Source organism: Aquarana catesbeiana, linkage group LG09 (assembly GCF_042186555.1).
Source record: "Aquarana catesbeiana isolate 2022-GZ linkage group LG09, ASM4218655v1, whole genome shotgun sequence".
NCBI lineage: Eukaryota > Metazoa > Chordata > Amphibia > Anura > Ranidae > Aquarana > Aquarana catesbeiana.
In genome coordinates, this window is record NC_133332.1 from 316,263,806 (window position 1) to 316,283,794 (window position 19,989).

Consider the following 19,989-nt stretch of genomic DNA (forward strand, 5'->3'; position numbering starts at 1 on the left):
GACATTTGAAAAGGGGGCAGGAGATCTAAGAAGGGACAAATAAAGAGGGAGGCAAGAAAACTGGAGAAGGACAATTGAGGAGGGACAGGAGAACTGAAAAGGGACAGTTGAGGAGGACGACTAAATTGAGGAGGTACAATAGACGAGGGGGACACAGGAACTGAGGAGGATAGCTGAGGGGTGACAGTTGAGAAGGGGAGCCAGGGAAGGACAACTGAGGAAGAGTACAGGACAACTGTAGAGGGACAGTTGAAGAAAGGTGTTGGGAAACTGAAAGACAGTTGAGCAGGGGACAGGGGAATTAAATAGGTTCAACTGAGGAAGGGGACAGGTGAAATGAAGAAGGACAGGTGAGGAAGGGGCCGGAGGAACCGAGAAGGGTCAAGTGAGGATAGGACCAGGAGAACTGAAGGACAGTTGAAAATGGGGACAGGAGAACTAAGAAGGGACAATTGAAGAGGAGGACAGGCCTGAGCTACGATAGGACACAGGAACTGAGGAGTGACAATTGAGAAGAGGAGCCAGGAACTGGAAAATGAAAGTTGAGAAGGGACACATGCGAATTCACAAGTGACAAATGAGAAGAGAAGCCAGGGAACTGGAGAAGGGCAGTTGAGGAGAAAGATAGAATTGAGGAGGTACAAGGGAGTACACAGGAACTGGGGATAGCTGAGGAGTGACAGTTGAGAAGAGGTGCCAGGGAACTGGAGAGGGGCAGTTGAGGATGAGGATAGAATTGAGAAGGTACAATAGGAGGACACAGGAACTGAGGATAGCTGAGGAGTGACAGTTGAGAAGAAAAGCCAGGGAACTGGAGAAGGACAGTTGAGGAGGAATCTGTAATTGAGGAGGTACAAGGGAGAACACAGGAACTGAGGATAGCTGAGGAGTGACAGTTGAGATGAGGAGCCAGGAAGTGGAGACTGGCAGTTTAGAAAGGAGGCAGGAGAATTCAGGAGTGACAGTTGAGAAGAGGAGCCAGGGAACTGGAGAAGGACAGTTTAAGAGGAGGATAGAACAAAGAGGTACAATAGAAGAGGAGGACACAAGAACTGAGGAGGATAGCTCAGGAGTGACAGTTTAGAAGAAGGCTGGGAAACTTGAGAAGGACAGCTAAGGAGGGAGAAGGGAGAATTTAGGAGTGACAGTTGAGAACAGAAGCCCAAGAAAGGGAGAATGACAGTTGAAGAGGGAGACAGGAGAATTCAGGGGTGACGGTTGGGAAGAGCTGGGGAACTGGAGGACAGCTGAGGAGGAAGAAAGGAGAATTCAGGAGTGACAGTTGAGAAGAGAAGCCCGGGAAATGGAGAAGTACAGTTGAGGAGGAGGATAGCATTGAAAAGGCACAATAGGAAAACGCAGGAAGTGAGGATAGCTGAGGATTGACAGTTGAGATGAGGAGCCAGGAAAAGGAGAATGGCAGTTGAGAAGGGAGGCAGGAGAAATCATGAGTGACAGTTGAGAAGGGGAGCCAGGGAACTAGGGAAGAACAGTTGAGGAAGGAGACAGAAGAATTCGAGAGTGATAGCTGAGAAGGGGAGCCAGGGAATTAGGAAAGGACAGTTGAGAAGGGAGACAGTAGAATTCAGGAGTGACAGTTGAGAAGGGGAGTCAGGGAATTAGGGAGACAGGAGAATTCAGGAGTGACAGTTGAGAAGGGGAGTCAGAGAATTGGGGAAGGACAGTTGATAAGGGGAGTCAGGGAATTAGGGAGGGACAGTTGAGAAGGGAAGCATGGGAATTAGGGAGGGACAGTTGAGAAGGGAGACAAGAGAATTCAGGAGTGACAGTTGAGAAGGGGAGTCCGGGAATTAGGGAAGGACAGTTGAGAGGGGAGACAGGAGAATTCAGAAGTGACAGTTGAGAAGGGAGACAGGAGAATTCAGGAGTGACAGTTGATAAGGGGAGTGGGGAACTGGAGGAGGACAGTTGAGGAGGGGGACAGGAAATTCAGGAGTGACAGTTGATAAGGGGAGACAAGGAATTAGGGAAGGACAGTTGAGGAGGAAGACAGGAGAATTCAGGAATGACAGTTGAGAAGGGAGACAGTAGAATTCAGGAATGACAGTTGAGAAGGGGAGTGGGGAACCGGAGAAGGACAGTTGAAGAGGGAGACAGGAAATTTAAGAGTGACAGTTGATAAGGGGAGTCAGGGAATCAGGGAAGGAAAATTGATTAGGTGAGTCAGGGAATTGTGGAAGGACAGTTGAGGAGGGAGACAAGAGACTTCAGGAGTGACAGTTGATAAGTGGAGCCAGGGAATTAGGAAGGACAGTTGATAAGGGGGGTCGGGGAATTCAGGAATGACAGTTGATAAGGGGAGTCAGGGAATTAGGAAAGGACAGTTGATAAGGGGGGGTCGGGGAATTAGGAAAGGACAGTTGATAAGGGGAGTCAGGGAATTCAGGAGTGACAGTTGAGAAGGGGAGACAGGAGAATTGGGAAGTGACAGTTGATGAGGGGAGTCGAGGAATTCAGGAGTGACAGTTGATAAGGGGAGTCGGGGAATTAGGAAAGGACAGTTTGAGGAGTGGAGTCGGGGAATTGATGAGTGACAGTTGAGATGAAGAAGGACAGTTGTGTCTCCATAGAAGATCTGAGTGTATCGGGCGCTCTCTAGGACCCGGCGGAGGGCGGGACACACCTGCTCTCACACATCAGGATCCTGTAGACGTGTTGCTGGGAGGCGGCGGCGGCTCTCGGGGCCCCTCGGTGTCGGTGTGATGAGAGTTCGGGGCCCCTCCGTAGATAGAGAGTTCGGGGCCCCTCCCGTGTAGTGTGATCTCTCATACGATGGACGTGTATGAGGCCGGTGGTGGTCGGTGTCCCCCCTCCGGGGATGAGGACTATGTGTCGGTCCGGTCCCGGGTCAGACCTCCGGTCTCCATCCTCCTCTCCACCTTCCTCTTCTGTGCGGAGACGGCGGCCGCCTGCTGGATGGCGGCGGGGTACGGGCGCTCGGAGGACGGGGTGTGGATGGCTCTGACCATTGTCTTCATGCTGATCCCCTCCATCATGGTCCAACTCACCCTGACCTTCATCCACCGGGACCTGGGCCGGGACCGCCCCCTCGTACTGCTCATGCACCTTCTACAGCTGGGACCCATCATCAGGTACTGCGGGGGAATGGACAGGGGGGTGAGTGGGCGGAGCGAGCGACAGAATGGAGGTCTGCGTGGGCGGGGTGACAGAGAGGAGGTCAGCATGGGCGGGGTCACAGAGAGGAGGTCTGATTGGGGGGGGGGGGTGACAGAGAGGAGGTCTGCATGGGTGGGGTGACAGAGAGGAAGTCAGCGTGGGCGGGTAGACAGAGAGGAGGTCTGCATGGGCGCGTAGACAGAGAGGTCATCTGATTGCGGAGGGTGGGGGTGACAAAGAGAAGGTCATCATGGGTTGGTTGACAGAGAGGAGGTCAGCATGGGTGTGGAGAAAGAGAGGTCAGCGTGGGTGGGGTGACAGAGAGGAGGTCAGCATGGGTGGATAGACAAAGAGGAGGTCTGCATGGGCGGGGTAACAGAGGAGGTCTGCTTTGGCGGGGAGACAGAGAGGAGGTCTGCATGGGTGTGGAGAAAGAGAGGTCTGCATGGGTGGGGTGATAGAGAGGAGGTCTGCATGGGCAGGTTGACAGGAGGTCAGCATGGGCAGGGTGACAAAGAGGAGGGCAGCGTGGGTGGGGAGATGGAGAGGAGGTCTGCATGGGCGGGTTGACAGAGGAGGGCAGCGTGGGTGGGGAGACAGAGAAGAGGACTGATTAGGGGGGTCACAGAGAGGAGGTCTGCATGGGTGTGGAGAAAGAGAGGTCTGCATGGGCGGGGTGACAGAGAGGAGGTCTGCATGGGTGGGTTGATAGAGAGGAGGTCTGCGTGGGCGGGGAGACAGAGAGGAGGTCTGCGTGGGTGTGGAGAAAGAGAGGTCTGCATGGGTGGGTTGATAGAGAGGAGGTCTGCGTGGGTGGGGAGACAGAGGAGGTCTACATGGGTGTGGAGAAAGAGAGGTCTGCGTGGGCGGGGAGACAGAGAGGAGGTCTGCATGGGCGGGGTGACAGAGAGGAGGTCTGCATGGGCGGGGTGACAGAGAGGAGGTCTACATGGGTGGGGTGACAGAGAGGAGGTCCGCGTGGGTGGGGTGACAGAGAGGAGGGTGGCGTGGGTGGGGTGACAGAGAGGAGGGTGGCGTGGGTGGGGTGACAGAGAGGAGGGTGGCGTGGGTAGGGAGAAAAAGAGGTCTGCATTGGCGGGGAGACAGAGAGGAGGTCTGCATGGGGAAGGGGCATGCAAGGTGCACATTGCTACATAGAGCACACAATACCAGAGGGCTTCCACCCCACCAAGGACCCCCCAACACACAGAGTACACAAAGTGCACACTGCTGCAGAAACCAAGCAGCGCACACTGCTCCACAGAGCACACAGAAGAGAAGTGTGGGTGACCCGACCGACCGGGTGGGGTGTTTGCCGCCCTCCCAAAAATATACCACAACCAGCACTGATTTGCATAACTCATCCCAAGAGATGTATAGCACCCTGCTGGCCCCTCCCACCAGACAGGATCTGCCTGCATTGCATAGAGAAGCACAGAGACTAAAATACAGGAATGTAATAAAAATGGAAAGGTTTAGCGTGTTGATGAGGGGGAGGGCGGGGGGGGGGAACCAGGCAAGGCAAGATTTAAACGGGTTAAACTTCAGCTTTAAGAGCACAGTCCTGGAAAATGCCTAATATTCAGACATCAAAAATATATTCCTTTTGTTTAGTGATCATATTTCACTGCGTCAAACCTGCACATTATCGGAGATCCCCTTATAGGGATAATTAGAGAAAAAAAATATTGTATACATTTTTTTTTTCCCCTCTGCTTGTGATAAATCTTTATTGAAGCTAAAGAACAAATTAAGCCCCTCCCACTTCCCTAGAACATATCAAACCCTTAGAATTCGGAGCTGTCACCAATGTTTGAAAGCCTCCTGGGCAGGGAAGGGTTCAAGAAATGAAGTGACAGTTACACGCTGAACCGAAACGATGAGTCACGATGGGCTGATTTGCTAATAACCGTCTTCTGATAAAAGCCGGGACAGCCAAATGACATGTCTCGGTGGCCTCCTCCATGAACGTGGATTAACAAAACATCTTCATTGGAAGACTTCTTTAAATGAACAAACGTTCTAATGTTCAGTTCTTCTTCTCCTTTGTTTTTCTAGTCCCTTTAGCAAAAAAAAAAAAAAACTGCATTCCTCCTCTGCAATAAAAAGAGGTATTATACTCATCTCTATGGGCCCAGATCTTCTACGCAGGGCCAGGACAAAGGGTGGGCAAGAGGGGAAGCCGCCCTGGGAGCACACGCCCATGGCAAAAAGTGGATTATGGCTTCAAGTCAACTACTGCTGTTGCACTACATTCCAGCATGCCCAACTGACACAAAACACACACCGCGCATGTGCAACCACATCCCAGCTGATAGAAAGTAAGCAAGCCATGAGCGTGGTGATGTCATTACACTCACAAGAAGCATGCAGAGACTTCCTCAGGGCCGGACTGCTTGTAGGAGTGTATGGCTTGCTTTATTAAATAAATAAAATCAGCAGTATAAAAACACTCACCAGTACGTGGGCCAGCACTCAGTCTCTCTGCACCACACAGCAGATCTGTCTGCATGCTTCCTGTGAGTGTGATGGCATAACCATGCTCATGGCCCCATCCTATGCCTTTTATCAGACTTGCTTAGGCTTATCCGCCCCTGAGGAAGTCTGTGCATGCTTCCTGTGAGTGTGATGACATCACTATGCTCATGGCCTCACCCTATGCCTTTTATCACTGGCTTTCTCTGGAGAAGTCCATCCCCTGAGGAAGTCTGGCATGCTTCTTATGCGTGTGATGTCATCACCATACTCAAGGACCCACCCTATGCCTTTCGTCACAGACTTCCTCTGGAGAAGTTTAGCCCCGAAGAAGTCTGGCATGCTTTTTGTGAATGTGATGGCATCATTATGCTCATGTCTCCACCCTATACCTTTCATCACAGATTTCCACAGGAGCCTCCGCCCCTTAAGAAGTCTGTGCATGTTTCCTGTGAGTATGATGACATCACCATGTTCATTGCCCCACCCTATGCCTTGTGAATGTGATGGCATCACCATGCTCATGTCTCCACCCTATACCTTTCATCACTGATTTCCACAGGAGCCTCTGCCCCTGAGGAAGTCTGTGCATGCTTCCTGTGAGTGTGATCACAGCACCATACTCAAGGACCCACCCTATGCCTTTCATCAGACTTCCTCTGGAGAAGTTCAGCCCCTAGGAAGCCTGGCATGCTTCTTGTGAGTGTTATGGCATCATTATGCTCATGTCTCCACCCTATACCTTTAATCGCAGATTTACACAGGAGCCTCAGCCCCTGAGGAAGTCTGTGCATGCTTCCTGTGAGTATGATGACATCACCATGCTCATGGCTCCACCCTATGCCAATCATTACAGACTTCTTCAGGAGATTCTGCCTCTGAGGACGACTATGAGCATGCTTCCTCTGAATGTGATGGCATCACCATGCTTATGGCCCCACCTCCTGGTGGAAGTCACTCACAAAAAGCATGCCAGACTTCTTTCGGGCCTGATTGTCTCCAGAGGAAGTCTGTGTTGAAAGGCATTGGATGAAGCCATGAGCATGGTGATGTCATCACATTCACAGGAAGCAAGCGCAGACATCCTCAGGGGTGGCTGCCCCTAAGGAAGTCTGTGATGAAGGGCATAGGGTGGGGACATGAGCATGGTGATGTCATCACACTCACAAGAAGTATGCCAGACTTCCTCGGGGCTGGACATCTCCAGAGGAAGTCCGTGATGAAAGGCAAAGGGTGGGGCCATGAGCATAGTGATGTCATCACACTCAGGAAGCATGCACACAGACCTGCTCAGGGGTGGATGCTCCTGAGGAAGTCTGTGAGGAAAGGCATAGGGTGGAGCCCTGAGCATGGTTATGTCATCACACACACAGGAAATATGCACACAGCGGGGAGCATCGATAGCTTCAAGAAACTATTAGATAAGCACCTGAATGACCGCAACATACAGGGATATACAATGTAATAATGACACATAATCACACATAAGTTGGACTTGATAGACTTGTGTCTTTTTTCAGCCTCACCTACTATGTAACTATGTAACTATGTCTGCTGTGTGGTGCACAGCTCCCAGAGAGATTGGGACACAGAGTGCTTATTTATTTATTTGATAAAGGATGCCATACACTCCTACAGCAGTCCGGCCCTCAGGAAGTCTATGCATGTTTTTTGTGAATGTGCAGACATCACCAAGCACATGGTCCCACCCTATGCCTTTTGATCTTAGACTTTTTTCAGGAGCAGCTGACCCCTGAGGAGGTCTGTGGCAAAACGGGTATGGCAGGGCCACAAACGCTGTGTCATCATTACCCTGACAGGACACATGCACACAGATTTCTCAGGGCCAGATGCTCCTGAGGAAGTCCGCGAGTAAACTCATAGGGTGGGTCATGAGTACAGGGTGGCATTAGGCCAATGGGATGTGTGCACACAGACTTCCTCGGGGTGGATGGATACATCCTGAGGAAGTCCGTGACGCAATGTGTAGGGTGGGGTATGAGTATGGCAAAGACATTACACTGATGGGATGCATGCACACAGACTTCAGTAGAGGCTGAAATGCTCCCGCGGAAGTCCGTGACGCAACGTGTAGGGTAGGGCATGAGTACAGTGATGTCATTACACTGATGGGGCGTGCGCACACAGACTTCTCAGGGGTGGATACTCCTGAGGAAGTCTGTGACCAAAATGTGCTCTAATTTATATTTATATGCAGTTTATACATTTTTATTCACGGTTTATTGCACATTTACCTCTCTTTTGATTGTTCTTTTCCCCTATGGGCCACAGCACTCGTGTAAATGAGGCCTTAATGTTGGTATTACTCTAATGCAGAAATGTTTTTATTCTTTCGCCCCCCCCTAGATGTGTGGAGGCCTTAACGGTCTACTGTCAGATGGGCCGTGAGGAAGAACCCTACGTGAGCATCTCCCGAAAAAAGCATCACCGCAGCTGGGGGGTGTTTGAAGAAGAAGAGCGGGAGGTAGGACACAGTCTGCGGAGAATGGCCACACATCGGAACGCCTTCAAGCGTACCGCTGTCATCCAAGCTTTTCTCGGCTCCACGCCGCAACTCACCCTTCAGTTGTATGTCACCGTCCTGGAGAGATACGTACCCCCCGCACGAGGTGAGGCTTTCATCAATATAAAGCTCGTTATGGTAAATTTGCCGTTACTATAATTTTTTGGCATGCACGTAGTTGACTGTGTGAAAAAATGGTACCAAGTCCATGGCCAGCTAGGAACTGGGCTGCACAGCAGGAATTCACATGAGAACGGGGAGCTGCCGGAGTGCTTTACTGTCCTGGCAGCTGTCCACTGCTAGGGGGCAGTGTGGTGCACAATTCAGCGCATCACAAGGCTCTTTTTTTGTGTTTTTTTTTTTTTGTACAAACTTTATTTGAAGTCTACAAAACCCAAACACTTCATACACGGCAAATGTACAGCAGCATGATGCAGCAGCGCCGCGATAAAATGCAGCCTGTGAATGGGACACAATGGGGACCAATGCAGTAAAACTAGCGGTGCGCCGAAATGAAAATGTTGGTTGCCGAAATCCGAAAAATTCTGGATACACTTGACTGAAACCGAAAGCAAAATTGACGACGTTGTTTAACCACCTCAGTACCGGGCACTTTCACCCCCCCCCCCTTCCTGCCCAGGCCAATTTTCAGTTTTTAGGGCTGTCGCACTTTGACAATTGCGCGGTCATGTAACACTGTACCCAGATGACATGTTTATTATTTTTTTCACACTAATAGAGCTTTATTTTGGTATTATTTATTCACTGCTGTTATTTTTTACAAAAAGAGAAAGGCCGAAAAGTTTGAAAAAAAAAACCAAAAAAACAAGTTATTCTTAGTTTCTGTCAGTAGATTTTGTAAATAAGTAATTTTTCTCCTTCATTGATGTGCACTGATGAGGCGACACTGATAGGTGACACTGGTGGACACGGATAGGTGGCACTGAGCACTTATAGGCGACACCGATGGGCAGCACTGATGGCCACTGATTAGGTGGCACTGATGAGGAGGCGCTAATATGCCGCACGGATAGGCGACACTGATGGGCACGGATAGGCGACACTGATGGGCACAGATAGGTGACACTGATGGGCACAGATAGGCGACACTGATGGGCACGGATAGGCAGCACTGATTAGGTGGCACTGATATGGGCACGGATAGGCAGCACTGATGGGCAAGGATAGGCGACACTGATGGGCAAAGATAGGCGACACTGATGGGCACAGATAGGCGACACTGATGGGCACGGATAGGCAGCACTGATTAGGTGGCACTGATATGGGCACAGATAGGCAGCACTGATGGGCACGGATAGGCGACACTGATGGGCAGCACTGATGGGCACTGATTAGGTGGCACTGATGAGGAGGCACTAATATGCCGCACTGATATGGGGCACTGATGGGCACGGATAGGCGACACTGATTAGGTGGCACTGATATGGGCACGGATAGGCAGCACTGATGGGCACAGATAGGCAGCACTGATGGGCACAGATAGGCGACACTGATGGGCACAGATAGGCGACACTGATGGGCACGGATAGGCAGCACTGATTAGGTGGCACTGATATGGGCACTGATAGGCAGCACTGATGGGCACAGATAGGCAGCACTGATGGGCACAGATAGGCGACACTGATGGGCACAGATAGGCGACACTGATGGGCACGGATAGGCAGCACTGATTAGGTGGCACTGATATGGGCACTGATAGGCAGCACTGATAGGCGGCACTGATGGGCACTGATAGGCGGCACTGATGGGCACGGAGAGGCAGCACTGATTAGGTGGCACTGAAAGGCAGCACTGATGGGCACTGATAGGTGGCACCAAGCCTTCAATTTCACCCCTTGTTCCTACAGAAAATACATTTTCGTGACGGGGAATCTTCTTTCCTAATGCCCATTTCTTTTTTTGATTACATTTCTCGTACGTTTCTCCCATCATTGGTTAGAAAATTGTTTTGTTTTTCAAAAAATTTCCAACATGCCCGAACACTCAAATTCCACGGCCGCGCTAATGCTGCGAAATTCGTGCGAAAATTCTTCCTTCAGATTTTCGAAAGAAAATTATTTCGGAAATTCGGCCCCCGTGTATGGCCGGCAGTGTGCTCTGTCACCGCACACTGTGTAAATCAGTCTTAGGATATTTTGTCATGTGACAACCAGAAACGTAAATGTATTTTATTGGGATTTTATGTGATAGACCAACACAAAGTGTCACATAATTGTGAAGTGGAAGGAAAATGACAAATGATACAAATAAATATGTGAAAAGTGTGTGGGGGGGGGGCATTTGTATTCAGCCCTCTTTACTCCCTTTACTCTGATACCCCTAATTAAAATCTAGAGGAACCTATTGCCTTCAGAAGTCACCAAATTAGTAAATAGAGTCCACCTGTGTGTCATTTAATCTCAGTATAAATACAGCTGTTCTGTGAAGCCCTCAGAGGTGGGAAGAAATGTCCTCTCTAGATGTGCAAAGCTGGTAGAGACACCCCCAAAAAGACTTGTAGAGAAAGGGGGTTCTACAAAGTATTGACTCCGGGGGGCGCCATACAAATGCCCCTCCCCCCCACACTTTTCACATATTTATTTGTATCATTTATCATTTTCCTTCCACTTCACAATTATGTGTCACTTTGTGTTGGTCTATCACATAAAATCCCAATAAAATACATTTACGTTTTTGGTTGTAACAAAATGTGGAAAATGTCGAGGGGTATAATAAATACTTTTTCAAGGCACTGTATATGGCGCCGAACAGTTTGCGCCGCGTTTTACAGCAGGAGGGGACTGATCCACTGTTAAAAACCCTCCCCCGGGAAATGTTCCGCAGCCATCGCCGGAGTGCATATAGACAGGAAGTGGCTGCAAAGAGGCCGCGGGAGATCAGCAGCTCTTAGATAAAAAAAAAAAAAATGAAAACAAGGAGCTGATCCCGCCCCTCGCTCAGGTGTTGGGAGGTTTGGAGTGACTCTGTTTTCGTCATTCTGTATCTGTTATGATTCATTGTTCAGGAATGAGAATGTCACGGAGTGGGGGGGGGGGAGGAGGGGTGAGGTGAGTTCCCACGCCCGGCATTCTCTAATTACAATGTGTACATCCTTCTGTGACCTTTATGTAAGACAGAACCTGCCTGCAGCAGGACCCGGGGGGGCGTGTCACCCAGAGCGTCAGGAAAACAAGCTCACCCGTTGTCCTCAGCTGCAGGGTATAGACTGATACTATTCCCAGATGGGGGACTCCCGCGGGGTGTACTTATTGCACCCCCCCCAGGTTTTGCACTGCAAAGAGCCTCCCCATCAGTCTCGCACAGGTTGTACCGGCTCCTCTCCTGGACTGAAATGGCTTCCTCTGATTTCACCGCACACTGTGAGCTTCTCACCATGTGCATTAGAAGCTGCAGCCAGTCAGATAGCAGGTTGATGAGGGGCAGAGCCAGGACAAGGTCATCCAGAGCCCGGGGCCAACATTCCAAACTGCCCCCCTCCACCCAAGATGTATGAGCATTATATGTCAGCAACCCCCCCCCCTTCACAAAAAAAAAAAATGGAGCGCTGATCTGCATGCTTTTCCCCTAAGCATAAAGCCCTCCTCCTCCCAGTACAAATCCACTCCCCTGCTGAAATCCCCCCTCCCAGCACAAATATTTGCACCCCCATTTCCCCCCTTCCCACCTCAAATCCTCTCTCTCTCTCTCTTCCTCTCTCTCTCTCTCTCTCTCTCTCTCTCTCCCCCCCCAAATCCCCCCCACACAAAAAGAAAAATCACTCCTCCTCCTAGCACAAATCCTCTACCCCTCAAATTTCCTCTCTGAGCGCACACCCCCCCCCCCCCAATCCAAATCAAATCCCTCCTCCCATCACAAATACCCCCCAATCGTCCCTATTAACATAATTCCCCCCTAGCAAAAATTCTCCTGCCCCACCCCCAATCCAAATCCCTCCTCCCAGCACAAATACCCCCCAATCATCCCCCTTAGCACAAATCCTCTACCCCTCAAATCCCCCCCCCCCCCCCCTACCATATCACCTGTTCTAGCAGCACCAATCCCCCCAAATCCACCCCAGCCCCCCGCCTAGCAAAAATCCTATTCCACCCCTCCCAAATTTCCCCTACTAAAGCAATTCCCCCCCCCCCCCAAAAAAAAATGTCCTCTCTCAGCACAAATCCTCTCCACCCCAAATTTCCTCTCTCAGCACAAATACCCCCGATCATCCCTACTAGCACAAATCCCCCCCCCCCAAAAAAAAAAGTCCCCTGCAAACACAAGTCCTCTCCCCTCCAATCATCCCTGCTAGCACAACCCCCCAAAAAAAAAAATTCCCTTCAGAGCACGAATCCTCTCCCAACCCCCCCCCCCCCCCCCTCCAAGCTCCAAATCCCCCTCCCAGCACAAATCCTCTCCCCTCCAATTATCCCTGCTAGCACAACCCCCCCCACACACACACATAAATGGCCCTCTCTGCACAAATCCTCCCCACCCCAAAATTCCTCTCCCAGCACAAATACCCCCCAATCACCCCTACTAACACCACAACCCCCCCCCCCCAAAAAAAGGTCCCTCCTAGCACAAATCCTCTACCCCTTAAATTTCCTCTCCCAGCTCAAATGCCCTCCAATCATCCCTGCTAGCACAATTCTCTCTCCACCCCAAATTTCCTCTCCCAGCACAAATACCCCCCCCCCCAAAAAAAAATGTCCCTTCAGGGCACAAATCCTCCCTACCCCAAATTTCCTCTATCAGCACAAATACCCACCAATCATCCCTACTAGCACAAACCCCCCCCCAAAAAAAAATGTCCCCTCTGAGCACAAATCCTCTACCCTCCAATCCCAATCATCCCTGCTAGCACAACCCCCCCCCAAAAAAAATGTCCCTCTCTGCACAAATCCGCCCCACCCCAAATTTTCCTCTCCCAGCACAAATACTCCCAAATCACCTCTGCTCTCTGCTCTCTGCTAACACAACCCCCCCCCCCCCCCAAAAGAATGTCCCTCCTAGCACAAATTCTCTACCCCTTAAATTTCCTCTCCCAGCACAGATACCCCCCAATGATCCCTGCTAGCACAATTCTCTCTGCACCCCCCAAAAAGGTCCCTCCTAGCACAAATAATTGTCCACCCCCTCTGCCCCCCCCCACCCACCTCACATAATGCCACATTGCCCAGGGCAGCCGCCCCTCCTGCCCCTCCCCTTCCCTTGTCCCAGCCCTGATGAGGGGGAAGGGGAGGAACCAGGTAGGGCAAGAAATTATAAACAGATTGGACAGACTGTGGAAAGCCAGAGTTCTGCTTTACAAGACAGATGACGTCTGCCAAGTTTTCTATTTGCTTTCTTGCACAAATGTTCCACTTTACCCTGTAATAGAGAAAACTCCCTCCATGTAAAACAGAACCGTTCCACTTTCTGTTGCCTAACTAAAGTCATGAAATAACATCTGAGAAACCCGCCACGGTTCTCTGCGACATTAATAAAGCTGAACTCCCGGCAGACATCTAAATACTTATATGGGAGAGATTATACCTGCCGAAGGATTGGAAAATCTCTCCGTCTAGTCCAGTGCATGCTGTGCACCACATTTCAGGCCTCCATAGGAGCTTCCATCCCTGAGGAAACCTGTGCATGCTATCTGAGTGTGATGACATCACCCTAGTCATGGCCCCGTCTTATGCTTTTTGTTACAGACTTCCTCAGGAGAAGTCCGCCCCTGAGAAAGTCTGTGCATGCTTCTTGTAAGTGTGATGACATCACCCTAGTCATGGCCCTTCCCTAAACCTTTTGTTACAGACTTCCTTTGGAGAAGTCTGCCCCTGAGGAAGTCTGTGCATGCTTCTTGTGAGTGTGATGACATCACAATGCTCATGGATCTACCTTGTGCCTATTGTCACAGACTTCCTCAGGAGAATCTGCCCCTGAGGCCTGTGTGCATGCTTCCTGTGAGTGCGATGACATCACTATGCACATGGTCCCACTCAATGTCTTTCATCACAGACTTCCTGAGGAGCAGCTGTCTGTGTGCATGCTTCCTCTAAATGTAATGACATCACCATGAACTTGGCTCCACCGAATGCCTTTTATCACAGACTTCCTTAGGAGCATTTGGCCAGGTAAAGCCTGTGTGCATGCTTCCTTTGAATGTGATGATATCACAATGCTCATGGCTCCACCCTGTGTCTGTTGCCACAGACTTCCTCAGGAGTATCTGCCCCTGAGGAGGCCTGTGTGCATGCTTCCTCTGAGTGTCATTACATCACCATGAACATGGCCCCACCCTACACTTCTATAACAAACGTGTTCTGGAGCATGTGAACTGAGACAGTCTGTAGGCATATTTCCTCTGAGTGTGATGATGTCACCATGCTCATGGCCCCTCCCAATGCCTTTTATCAGACCTCCTCTGGACTGTTTGTTTGGTCTGAGAGAGTCTGTGCACATGCTTCTTGTGAGTGTGATGACATCACCATGAACATGGCCCTACCCAATGCCTTTTATCACAGACTTCCTCAGGAGCATCTGACCTGAGAAAGTCTGTGTGCATGCTTCCTTATTCTGATCATGTGGCATGAAGTCGGTATTTGCTGTTTGTTGTCACCTAACTTCTACACGATACTAGTTAGGCCTGTTGAACTTCACAGTAGGGGTTATTGAACAAGATGGGGCCCATCACAAGACAACTGAAATCACAAGAACCCCTTAAAAAAATGTTAAATATAAAAACAGTGAGTGGTAGTCAACATGGGGCATGCCAGCTATGGTGACGCTACAAATCCCAGTATGACTCTGACTCTGGGAGTCATGCCTGTGGCTGTCAGGAATCAATTCTTTGTGTTTTGGGGGAGGTGGTGTGTGAGTCAGATATGGAGTCCAGGATTTAAAGTATTTTGGGTGAGGATGTTTAGGTGAATAGCTTCAGGCTTGTCAGTTACCATCAATTTAGTAGGGTTGGTCTAGTTCTCTTGCAATTGGCAGTTGGGGCTGTGTCCAGCTAGTCATTAATACAACGTTTCCCAACCTTTTTACCCCAGGGGAACCCTGCTAAGATTAGTCCATCATGGGCCCTTGGGAAAATGTCCCTTACATTGGTGATCAGTGAGAAGAATGTTCCTTACATTGGTGATCAGTGAGAAGAATGTTCCTTACATTGGTGATCAGTGGGAAGAATGTCCCTTACATTGGTGATCAGTGAGAAGAATGTCCCTTACATTGGTGATCAGTGAGAAGAATGTTCCTTACATTGGTGATCAGTGAGAAGAATGTTCCTTACATTGGTGATCAGTGAGAAGAATGTTCCTTACATTGGTGATCAGTGAGAAGAATGTTCCTTACATTGGTGATCAGTGAGAAGAATGTTCCTTACATTGGTGATCAGTGAGAAGAATGTTCCTTACATTGGTGATCAGTGAGAAGAATGTTCCTTACATTGGTGATCAGTGAGAAGAATGTTCCTTACATTGGTGATCAGTGAGAAGAATGTTCCTTACATTGGTGATCAGTGAGAAGAATGTTCCTTACATTGGTGATCAGTGAGAAGAATGTTCCTTACATTGGTGATCAGTGAGAAGAATGTTCCTTACATTGGTGATCAGTGAGAAGAATGTCCCTTACATTGGTGATCAGTGGGAAGAATGTTCCTTACATTGGTGATCATTGAGAAGAATGTTCCTTACATTGGTGATCAGTGGGAAGAATGTTCCTTACATTGGTGATCAGTGAGAAGAATGTTCCTTACATTGGTGATCAGTGAGAAGAATGTCCCTTACATTGGTGATCAGTGAGAAGAATGTCCCTTACATTGGTGATCAGTGGGAAGAATGTTCCTTACATTGGTGATCAGTGGGAAGAATGTTCCTTACATTGGTGATCAGTGGGAAGAATGTTCCTTACATTGGTGATCAGTGAGAAGAATGTTCCTTACATTGGTGATCAGTGGGAAGAATGTCCCTTACATTGGTGATCAGTGGGAAGAATGTTCCTTACAATGGTGGTCAGTGAGAAGAATGTCCCTTACATTGGTGGTCAGTGAGAAGAATGTTCCTTACATTGGTGATCAGTGAGAAGAATGTTCCTTACATTGGTGATCAGTGAGAAGAATGTTCCTTACATTGGTGATCAGTGGGAAGAATGTTCCTTACAATGGTGGTCAGTGAGAAGAATGTCCCTTACATTGGTGGTCAGTGAGAAGAATGTTCCTTACATTGGTGATCAGTGAGAAGAATGTTCCTTACATTGGTGATCAGTGGAAAGAATGTTCCTTACATTGGTGATCAGTGAGAAGAATGTTCCTTACATTGGTGATCAGTGAGAAGAATGTTCCTTACATTGGTGATCAGTGGGAAGAATGTTCCTTACATTGGTGATCAGTGAGAAGAATGTTCCTTACATTGGTGATCAGTGAGGAGAATGTTCCTTACATTGGTGATCAGTGTGAAGAATGTTCCTTACATTGGTGATCAGTGTGAAGAATGTTCTGTTGGTGGAACTCAGCTTTAAATCGGGGTGTTTTACCACAATCGTTTTTTTTTTTCTTACCCTAAAGAGGAACTCCAGTCATTTTTGTGTTTTATTAAAAGTCAGCAGCTACAAAAAGTGTCCTGTCCCAGGATCCGGCGATGTGGTCTCCCGAACCCTTGGTTCTCTTTGTCTCCTCTTTATCGGCACCGGCATTACAACTGTGGGCACCCAGCTGTGACACTTTGTGAAATGCCCTCTACCTCCTTAATGGCTGGGCAATCTTCTGGGACCTGTGATGTGTTCCAGAAGAAGATTGCAGGTAGGGAGGGGGAGAGGAGAACTTCCGCTTGGATCGCCTAGACCAGCGATGGTGGACCTTGGCATCCCCCAGATGTTTTGGAACTACATTTCCCATGATGCTCAACTACAGTGAGCATCATGGGAAATGTAGTTCCAAAACATCTGGGGGTGCCAAGGTTCCTAGGCCGGTAGGCGCTTAGGCAGGCTTTCCAAACCAGGTACCCCCCCCAAATAATAAAAACCATAACCTCTAATCCTAACCTTAACTCCAATGCCCCATACACACGATCGGAATTTCCGTCGGAAAAAAAATCATTTTTTTCCTACGGAATTCTGCTCTAGCTTGCCTTGCCTACACACGGTCACACAAAAGTTCTCTTAACTTTCGACCGCCAAGAACGCGATGACGTACAACACTACGACGAGCCGAGAAAACTAAGTTCAGTGCTTCCGAGCTTGCGTAGGAATTTTGTGCGTCGGAATTGCTACAGACGATAGGAACTTTTTCCATTGGAAAAACAGAGAACCTGCTCTCAATCTTTTGCTGGCAGAATTTTCAATCGTGTGTACGGGGCATTACACCTTACCCTAAAAAAAAAAAAAATAATAATAAATGAATAATAATAATTAAAAAAAATAATAAAATCCGATGGGAAAAGCTAGTAGTAGTAGTAGTAGTAATAGTAGTAGTAGTAGTAGTAGTAGTAGTAGTAGTAGTAGTATGAACACCCTAACAAAGACAAACAATAATAAAAACCCTAACCCCTAATCCTAACCTTAACTCTAACCCCTTACCCTAACAAAAAAAATAAAATAATACATGAATAAAAATAATAAAAAAAGACATAAAAGCTGATGGGAAAAGCTAAAAAAGCCAGTTATAGTAATATGAACACCCTAACAAAAACAAATAATAATAAAAACCTTAACCCCTAATCCTAACCTTAACGCTAACCCCTTACCCTAACTAAAAAAAGTAAAATACATAAATAATAATAATTAAAAAAAGAAATAAAAGCTGATGGGAAAAGCTAAAAAAAAGCTAGTTATACTAGTATGAACACCCTAACAAAAACAAATAATAATAAAAACCCTTACCCCTAATCCTAACCTTAACGCTAACCCCTTACTCTAACAAAAATAAATAAATAATATAATACATGAAGAATAATAATAAGAAGAAAAGAAATAAAAGCTGATGGGAAAAGCTAAAAAAGCTAGTTATAGTAATATGAACACCCTAACAAAAACAAATAATAATAAAAACCCTTACCCCTAATCCTAACCTTAACGCTAACCGCTTACCCTAACTAAAAAAAGTAAAATACATAAATAATAATAATAATTTAAAAAAAAAAATAAAAGCTGATGGGAAAAGCTAAAAAAAGCTAGTTATAGTAGTATGAACACCCTAACAAAAACAAATAATAATAAAAACCCTTACCCCTAATCCTAACCTTAACGCTAACCCCTTACCCTAACAAAAATAAATAGTATAATACATGAACAATAATAATAAAAAAAGAAATAAAAGCTGATAAGAGAAACTATAAAACCTAGCAATAAATGATGCAACAGATGATAGTTTTCTCTATTGGCTAATAAAGAAAACCCCAAAGCTCAAAAATGTTGTATAAAAACGAAAAAAAAAAAAAACAACACCGGAAAAACGCTCAAAGACGCTCCGTTCAGGTGCGAATGCAGCCTTGGTGCTCTGGACTGAGACAAGTACACGCTATAGAGGGATATGCTTTGTTCATACTTCATGTCTGAGGATTACGTGCCTAGAAAACGGTGTGACCCGGGATATAACCAGCCCTGCCTGCGTGTATTACAGAGCTGCCGGCGGGGCTGGATTTCTGTGTCGCCAGCATAGGCTGTAGCTACAATAAAACGGTTGGCGCAGTAGGGGGTCAGGAGCGAGTGGTGACACGTGGGACACTCGTGTACGGAATGTTTTGTATGATCGATAGGGAAGAGGAAATGGTGGTTTGCACAGCTCTCTGTAATCGTCGTCATCTCTTTTTGGTTTCATAATCGGTAAAGATTATATCAGCACTTTTCTCGAGAAATACAATTTACATATTGCAAAGGAACCTTCTCGAGTTCCTATTTTAACCCCTTCAATACCGGGCACTCTCACCCCCTTCCTGCCCAGGCGCCAGTTTTCAGCTTTCGGCGCTGTCGCACTTTGAATGACAATCACCTCGGGGGGGGTTTATTTTTTGCTGAATAAACTAGGCCAAAATGTATTCTGCTCCATTTCTTTGATGAAATAAAACCAAATCGGTGTATATTATTATTTAGTCTGTAGGAAAGTTTTTTTTTTTTGTTTTTTTTTTATATAGAGTCCACAAACTATGGGATATATATCTGAAAATGGATCAATCCTGACGGCCGGTCTCATTTCTTGAGGTCCGAAAACGCCAGGACAGCACAAATACCCATCCCCCCCCCCCCCCAAATGACCCCTTTTTTTTGGAAAGGAGACAGTCCAAGGTATTTAGTAAGAGGCATGGCAGGTTTTTTTGAAGTTTGTATTTTTTTTTTAATCACTATTTGAAAAATAAAGGAATAATAAAAAAATCACTTTTTACATACTGTCACCAGTGCAGTTCAGCATTATCATATAACGAGTGTGGCGGTGACCAGGGACACGGACTGGTGGTACAGATGTTACAAAGTTTTTCTGTATTATTTTATTTTTTGTTTTGTTTTGCTTCATTTATTTTTTACGATTTTTTTCTGTAACCAGAGCAATAAAGTGTTACCAACCATAGCAACACTCTGGGGAAAGTGATCAGGATTTTTTTTTTTTTTTTTTTTAATACGTTATGATTATTTATACCAGTAAATTTTACTGGTATAAGCATTCATTTTTACTGAATTTTACATTCTGTGCGTCTTACTGTGATTGGCCACAGTATCACATGACAGTTGGGCCCTGTCTGTACCATGTGATCACTGTAACCAATCAGAGCTAGCAACACAATTGTACACGATAGATGGCATGAAAGAAAGCCATCCATTGTTTACAACTGTCATGTGATTGATCACATGGTACAGGTGGGCTGTGATTGGCCCTGTCT

At 47.5% G+C, this 19,989-nt stretch overlaps 1 protein-coding gene across 1 annotated transcript in view; it reads left to right on the forward strand.

The window, feature by feature from the left end:
- The first annotated feature begins 1,695 nt into the window (after positions 1 to 1,695).
- LOC141108785 (endoplasmic reticulum membrane adapter protein XK-like) overlaps positions 1,696 to 19,989 on the forward strand; it is a 30,948-nt gene continuing 12,654 nt past the window's right edge. The window contains exons 1-2 of the mRNA XM_073600715.1: positions 1,696 to 3,113; positions 7,981 to 8,243. Of these exons, the coding sequence (XP_073456816.1) occupies positions 2,794 to 3,113; positions 7,981 to 8,243 (583 nt within the window). The 5' untranslated portion in view covers positions 1,696 to 2,793. The remainder of the gene's footprint in view (positions 3,114 to 7,980; positions 8,244 to 19,989) is intronic.